Genomic DNA, 7115 nt, shown 5'->3' on the forward strand with positions numbered 1-7115 from the left:
ATAAGTTTATCACAAAATCATTTGGCAATCACAAAAGAAAACTTACACAACAAACAGTACATCATATAAACATTCAGACTCACAGTCTTCTGAGCACAACAATATTGATGGTCTTTACTTCCATCAGTAACAACAAAAAATCTGACTACCAAATTGAATCAATGAATTAGGAGACGGGAAAAAGAAAACATATATCGTAAACCTTAAATAAAATCAATCGCTACAAAGTAATACCCAGGTAAGTAGGAGTATTAAACATCAACGAAGACTGTCTTCGAAGTCATTCATCCTCGGCTATGAAGTTTGGTAGCTCACCCTGGCAGATGTATTCATCACAGACTGATGCTGATGCCCACCCCCGTCTTAGCCGAACTATATCTTCAGTGAAAGTCGATCCGGAAGACCCAATGAATACACTCGACATTGCACAGATTGTTTTATCTAGCATTGCATCCACCTTCATAAGGAAAGCACTACACGTATGAGAATCTGCTAAAGAATAATTTTAAAATTCTGCAAGTTAAAGAAAGTTCCTATATAACAGGCCATATTTTGCAAGTTTATTCATGCCTTTATCCGTTAGGTTTGAACTTGTGGGTGGATTTATAGCGGATTAGGGTGATACATTCCGACGGAAGCTGAACTGATCTCTGACCCTCTGGCATTACAAGGCATGGGTTTTTGTAAACAACGGGTAGTAACATTTCTTCACAATATGGAAACTAGGTCACGAATACCATCTTTCGTGCCAGCAAGATAAGTTAAAATTTAATGATTCTATACTGAAGCATCAAACAACAATGGCAATGTAGAAAATAAGATGAGGTTACATGAAGGAGAATACCTAAATCACAGTCTATAAATAGGGAAAACACTGGCCCTTAGAAATTAGCATTGATGAATGTCGCAAGTGAATCACAAAGATATTTGATAAGTTCAAGAAATTTAATATTTTTAATCGAGGGGCAATTGCAGTAAATGCTTCAGTGAAATAAACTCTTACCTGGGAATCCCCATCAAGGCCATGTCTATACAGCAAAGCATCCCATTTTTCAGCTGAATTTCGTGCTGGTCGCTGAACAAGGGGTACAGCTTTACCGTCAACAATAACTAGTGACTGAAGTAATCCAGTTTCACTATCTGCAGCATCAGTCGAAAGATATATAACTGGAGTATTGGCCCTTGTAACTACCCTTGAAATGCAGCTTGCAGCTTGAGGAACTGAATAATAACAGCTCGGATTTTTTGCATTGCTGAATATCAGTTGAACACAACGTCAGAGATTCATAATGACATTTAAGTTACAACGTCAATGAACACTGAATAATGAGGCTTGTTAGCTACTCCCTCCGTGCCAATCATTTCTTTATCTTTGATTAAAATACTGCTCACAACGAATATAAAAGGTGAACATATGAATGAGACGGAAAGAGTACTAGCTTACATCATCAATAAACATTGAAGAATATAGCTACTTGGCTACTAGCCTACTGCTGAGTAAGTGCAGAGTACCGAACATACCAAAACTTTAACCAACCATGTCTTCGAAAGTGAAGGGCAACATAATCCTTGCCCAAAAAGGTTTGGACAAAACGCTGGGCAGTGAGCATTATCAGGCGACTGGGCTCAACCAAAGTTCTGCACTTGTGAGCAATAGGACCTCCAGGCTGCATTACCCATTCCTTTTCTACGTCAGCAAAAAAGACATCCCCGATAGCAATAACCGCATCATCAGACGAAAAAGCACCCTTAACATCCTCAACTGTCCTTTTCTTTGGTTTCTTCACATCTTCCCCCCAAGGTGACTCAAGCTTAGGCAAAGACAAACCTAGAGACTTCAACTTCTTAACATGATCATCATCAATATAACAATCCTTGAAATAGCAAATAAATCTATCAATGCTCATTTCTTTCTTCCTTGCCTCAGCAAACTCCTCAAACGTTACAACCACATTCTTCCCCAAACATTTGTTTATATGCTCCACATCCAACACCTTATTAAACTCATAATCAACCTTATGACTCGGAATAACCAAAACCCTACCTAAAACCGCAGCAAAAAACATATGCTTCTCTAGGCAAATCAAATGGTTCGACATTTGCCCCGACACACAAATAGCAAACAAATACTTATCCGACTTCGGATTCCACTCAATAGTTCTCCTCTCTGCCAACTTCTGATCCACTTTTCCACACATACTAAAACCCCCATCCATCAAATCATTACTTTCGACACCCAATTCCGACACATTTCCATTTCCATTCCCATTCTTATGAGTTGACAGCAAAACCTGCTGAATTTCCTTATTCAACATCAACCCATCAAAAATCCTACCTTTCAAATCCTCAAAACCCGCTTTCACGACCGGCATTCCACTCAAATTCAAGTACCCAAAAGTACTATTATCACCATCACCATTATCATTACTCCTACTATTATTAAATGTAACATTTGATCTAAATGTATGATTCAACAAATTAACTAACCCTAATTGCTGCTTTTTCAACAAATACAAAGCCCTCAATTCAGCTTCCCTCATTTGCTCAGAAGATGATTTAATCAAACTAACACCCCAATCACTTGAATTACCATGAAAATCTATTGAAAAGTAAAGTAAAACTAACAATGGTATTAAGATCACTAAAAAAAGATACCTCTTTTTCATAAACTTACAAAGATCAAGCTTGAAACGACGTCGCGGCGACGCCCCGAAACCATTATCATCAATCTGGAAAGTGGGTTTAACGGTGTCGTTTTGATTAATCAAGTTCCTTCGATCATCTTCCTCATCATCTGAAGAATTACCCTCTCTTCCCAATTCTTTCATCATTTTCACTAAAGTTCAACAAATTTAGTGAAGATTGGGGTTAACTAGTTGATGAAAGTGGGTAAAGATTCGAACTTTTTATCTGGGTATTTGAAAAAATAATGAATTTCAGTGATAAATTGAAGAATAGTGTACCCAATTTACAAAAAGGGTTAGACAATTGGGGGAATTGGGGATTTAGGGTTATGATTATACAATATGAGGAAATATTTGCGTACTAAATTGAGAAAATCAAGTACTTGTGTTGAGCAGTTGCTTCGAGTGATGAACTAGACATTGGTGAAGCGTCAATTTGGTCGTCGGTGGAGGAGGTTGACACTTCACAATTCGCATCTTTGAAAGTGGTGATCGGGTTACTCGAATCAGTTATGAATTAGTTAAAGCGGGTCAGATAGTCTCGAATTCTCCCAATTTAGGCTGGATTGACTTGGATCCTATCATGGATCTTGGTTTGCCTGAACCGGTTACCCCCCGCGTCATGTGGATGTGGGCATCCTTTTTCGTGACCCTTTGGTTGCTGGGCCTAGCTCTGGCTCTGGTAATTCCGTTCCTATGGACTCGTCTGGTAGGAAATTGAAATTTGTGTTCAAGCGCAAGGTAAGTTATGAGCTGCATCGTCTGAGTTGTCCACGTTTTAAACGATCTTGTCGTGCTAAGTTTATGGACTTAACTTTGGATTCGTCCTTGTCTGTCTTTGAGCCACGAGCACTCCCCCCTGAGTGTCTCTTTGTTTTCCTGGGTTTACCGGGCTTCAGTTACACGAAACCTAAATCGCCTGATTTAGTTCGGTTTGCTGGTGTTTGTGGGCCGAATAAACGCAAATTTATGAGTTCAGATTCGGCCCTGGAAATTTGTTCATTTAAACGTCTTAGATGTTCTGTTGACAGTGGGTGCGGTTTCCTTTTTTCGTCGCTAACTGTTTTTCCGTCTCTTTTCCTGTCTTCTCACAGCGCTGAAGATAGGACGGATCGTTTAGGTCAGGTGGTGGGCCTTAAGTCACCACCCGGGTATCAATGACTATCTTTTGTTGGAATTGTAGGGGCTTTGGAGAAGCGGATGATCCTACAATTCCGTATCTACATCAGTGTGTCCTTAAATATCATCCGCTGATTTTGTTTTTGCAAGAGACTCATACTAATGTCGACATAGCAACAACGAAGACTCACCATCTTGGTTATCCTAATTTCTTTGTGGAATTACATTCGGACAAACTTGGTGGATCTTTAACAATAAGAGGTCAAGCTGAGTTTACAGCGTGGAAATTTCATAACAATCTTGTGGATATTCCTTTCTTTGGTCCTCGTTTTACCTGGATGAATGGCCAACTTGATAACCAATGTATTATGAAACGCCTTGATCGTGCATATGCAACCCAAGACTGGATTGATCTCTTTCCCGCTTCCTCGGTTCTTCACTTACCTATTCTTATTTCCGATCACTCGCCAATTATGCTACGTTTTATGCCGCAACCAAAATCACGTAAGAGGCCATACCGTCTTGACAACTGGTGTCTTCAAATTCCGGAAGTGATGACTCTTGTATCGAATGCATGGAACACTCCAGTTTATGGCTCCTCTTCTTATGTCTTATCCCGAAAGTTAGCTGCTGCTCGTTTTGCTATTCTGAATTGGATTATTCAACACCGTATCTGCTATGGTATAAATTGGTCTTCACTTGAAGGTGATCTTCTTCAAGCATCTACTTCTCTTTCCGACTTTGATGACGCCCTTTTGTACCACAACCTGAGAGCTTCCCACCTTCAGCTGCTCTCCAAGCAACATAGTTACTGGATTCAGCGAAACAAGACGCGTAAAGAAGTTCTGGATGGCCTTCCGACCCGTTTTTTGTTTAACCGTGTTAAACAACGATCTTCCAAGCAACGACTGATTTCTCTACGCACTTCTAACGGAACATGGATTAATGACCCAGCTGATATAGAAGCCGAGATTTGTTCTTATTTCCGATCTTTCTTGGGAGGTCACAAGTCGTCTCCGGCTGATATTTTTCAGTCCACGGCAGTTTTTCTTGATGACCTGGATGTTCCTTTGCTTTCGCCGGCCCGATTGTTCTATTCTCTCTCGCTCCGTTTTATCGAGATCGATGTTCTCCGGGTGATTCGTAGTATGGATGGTTCGAAATCACCTGGCCCGGATGGTATTACTCCCCGTTTTTATCAGGTTTTCTGGCCTCAGATTGGTCATCTTGTAACTACGGCAATCTTGCATTTTCTCAATTCTGGAGTAATGCTGAAAGAATGGAACCAGACACATATCATACTTATTCCGAAGGTGGACCACCCTGAGTTGATAACCTTGAAGATCGGCCTATTAGTCTTTGTAATGTTATCTACCGAATTGCATCTAAATGCCTGGCTAATAGGCTTAATTTGGTTATTCCATCTATTGTATCGACTCGCAACAAGCTTTTGTCCCTGGCCGGTGATGATGATTTTGCCTCGTCGCTCATGAGGTCTTTGCACTATCTTAACAAAACAACAAAGGGTTCAAATTTGTTTTTTGTGCTTAAGCTTGACATGAACAAGGCCTTTGATCGTGTGTCGTGGAGTTTTCTCATGTTGATTATGAAGCGTATGGGTTTCCCAACTTTCTGGAGAAATATTATTTGGGAATGTGTTTCTACAGTCTCTTATAGGGTTCTTATTAATGGCGAACCGTCGGAATCTTTCCGATCAGACTGTGGACTTCGTCAAGGGGATCCTTTGTCTCCCTACCTTTTTATTATGTGTATGGAAATTCCGTCGCGACAACTGATCAGAGCTGAAAAAGTTGGCTCCTTGACCGGCATCAAGATTTCAAGATATGCACCACCGCTTTCACACTTATTCTATGCAGATGATGCTTTTCTATCTTTCGTAAGGCAACACCTTTGTCCTTTGAGACTTTACGGGATATTTTCAAGGACTTCGAAGCATTTTCAGGGCAGATGATTAATTTTAGTAAGTCATATATCAAGTTTAGTCCGAATACACCTACGGACTTCCGAGAGCATCTGACTTCGATTTTGAAGATGGCTCAGCTTCCCACTTTTGGTACCTACTTGGGAGTTCCTATTGATATCCCTCGCAAGAGGTCTGCCATTTTCCTTCCTTTTGTTGATGCTATCACTACTCGCATTTCATCCTGGTCTGCTCTCCATCTCAGCCAACCAAGTAAATTGATAGTTATTTCGGCTATCTTGCTTGCTTCTTTGAATCACGTCTTCTCTGCGGTACCTATTCCTATTGGTGTGTGTCGCAAAATAGATGCCTTGCTAACGGCTTTCTGGTGGCGCAATGACTGGAATAAGCACTCTATTCACTGGACTTCAAAAAGTATACTGCAAGCGCCAAAGGAATATGGTGGTCTTGGTTTCAAAAACACCCATCTGCTAAGCCAGGCTTTGCTTCTTAAAAATTTTTGGCGTATTCATTCACAACCGACTGCGTTTCTGGCAAGATATATGTCCCCAAAATATGCCCGTGATTTGCCTATTCCTCTAGCAACCTCTCGAGTATCTCAACCATCGTTTATCTGGTCCGGCATTTGCAAGGCTGTTTCTGCGGCTAATAATGGTATTTGCTGGAAGCTTGGTAATGGGCGTTTACTTGACCTTTGGTCAAGTCGTTGGATTAATGGTAAGCAGCCATTTGGCACCGCTCCAGTTCCAGTTCCAGAGCCTTCACCATCTCTATCTGATTTCTTGCTGGAATCCGGTGACTGGAATCCGTCTATGGTTTTCCGTTACTTTTCCTCTATTTGTGCAAAGGAGATTATTGCTTTGGAACCCCACTCGTAATTTTGATGACTTTCTCTCGGAAATATACGAGAGGATGGCTCTTATTCGGTAAAATCAGGTTATTCGCTCCTATGGTCTGAATCTTCTGCTGCCCGCTGCATTCGATCTTTTGTTCATACCTTTCCTTGGAAACAAGTATGGCGAAAAGAAATGCCACCAAAGATCTCAATTATGTTATGGCGTCTGGCTCATAATATTATGCCAACAAATGTTAATTTAATATCCAAATATGTGCCGGTTGACTCAACGTGTACTCTCTGTCATTCATCCACTGAAACTGAAGACCATTTATTTCGTTCATGTGAAGCGGCCCAACATGTCTGGAACGCATCCGCCCTTGGGATTAACGCCATGGCTAACCCATCTATTTCCTTTATATCTTGGGTTGGAGACTTCTTGTCTTACCTTTACAGACAATCTTTGGTGCCTAATCAAAGGTGGCTCCTGCTTCACTTTTGCTGTGTTCTCCAGGCCATTTGGACTACTCGCAAT

The 7115-nt window shown here is 40.9% G+C and overlaps 2 protein-coding genes across 2 annotated transcripts; one reads left to right on the plus strand and one right to left on the minus strand.

Annotated features, from left to right (window-relative positions):
* Window positions 1-5: 5 nt before the first annotated feature.
* LOC141638044 (O-fucosyltransferase 36-like) lies at window positions 6-3226 on the minus strand. The gene is made up of 4 exons (XM_074447493.1): window positions 3068-3226; window positions 1522-2836; window positions 1004-1253; window positions 6-457 (listed from the first exon to the last, which is right to left on the minus strand). Exons 1-4 carry the CDS (start codon window positions 3159-3161, stop codon window positions 281-283), a joined length of 1836 nt encoding a protein of 611 aa, XP_074303594.1. The 5' UTR covers window positions 3162-3226; the 3' UTR covers window positions 6-280.
* Window positions 3227-5855: 2629 nt separating this feature from the next.
* LOC141638040 (putative mitochondrial protein AtMg00310) lies at window positions 5856-6623 on the plus strand. Its single transcript, XM_074447490.1, has one exon. It carries the CDS (start codon window positions 5856-5858, stop codon window positions 6621-6623), a length of 768 nt encoding a protein of 255 aa, XP_074303591.1.
* Window positions 6624-7115: the final 492 nt, after the last annotated feature.

The sequence above is a fragment of the Silene latifolia genome, unplaced genomic scaffold (assembly GCF_048544455.1).
Source record: "Silene latifolia isolate original U9 population unplaced genomic scaffold, ASM4854445v1 scaffold_167, whole genome shotgun sequence".
In the NCBI taxonomy this organism is placed as follows: Eukaryota; Viridiplantae; Streptophyta; class Magnoliopsida; order Caryophyllales; family Caryophyllaceae; genus Silene; species Silene latifolia.

Coding starts and splice junctions, on each gene's coding strand:
- LOC141638044 (XM_074447493.1), bottom strand. CDS start 3,161: ATGCGAATTGTGAAGTGTCAACCTCCTCCACCGACGACCAAATTGACG. Junction 2,837..3,067: donor GAAGCAACTGCTCAACACAA/GTACTTGATTTT, acceptor GTTGAACTTTAG/TGAAAATGATGAAAGAATTG. Junction 1,254..1,521: donor CATGGTTGGTTAAAGTTTTG/GTATGTTCGGTA, acceptor ACTGATATTCAG/CAATGCAAAAAATCCGAGCT.
- LOC141638040 (XM_074447490.1), top strand. CDS start 5,856: ATGGCTCAGCTTCCCACTTTTGGTACCTACTTGGGAGTTCCTATTGAT.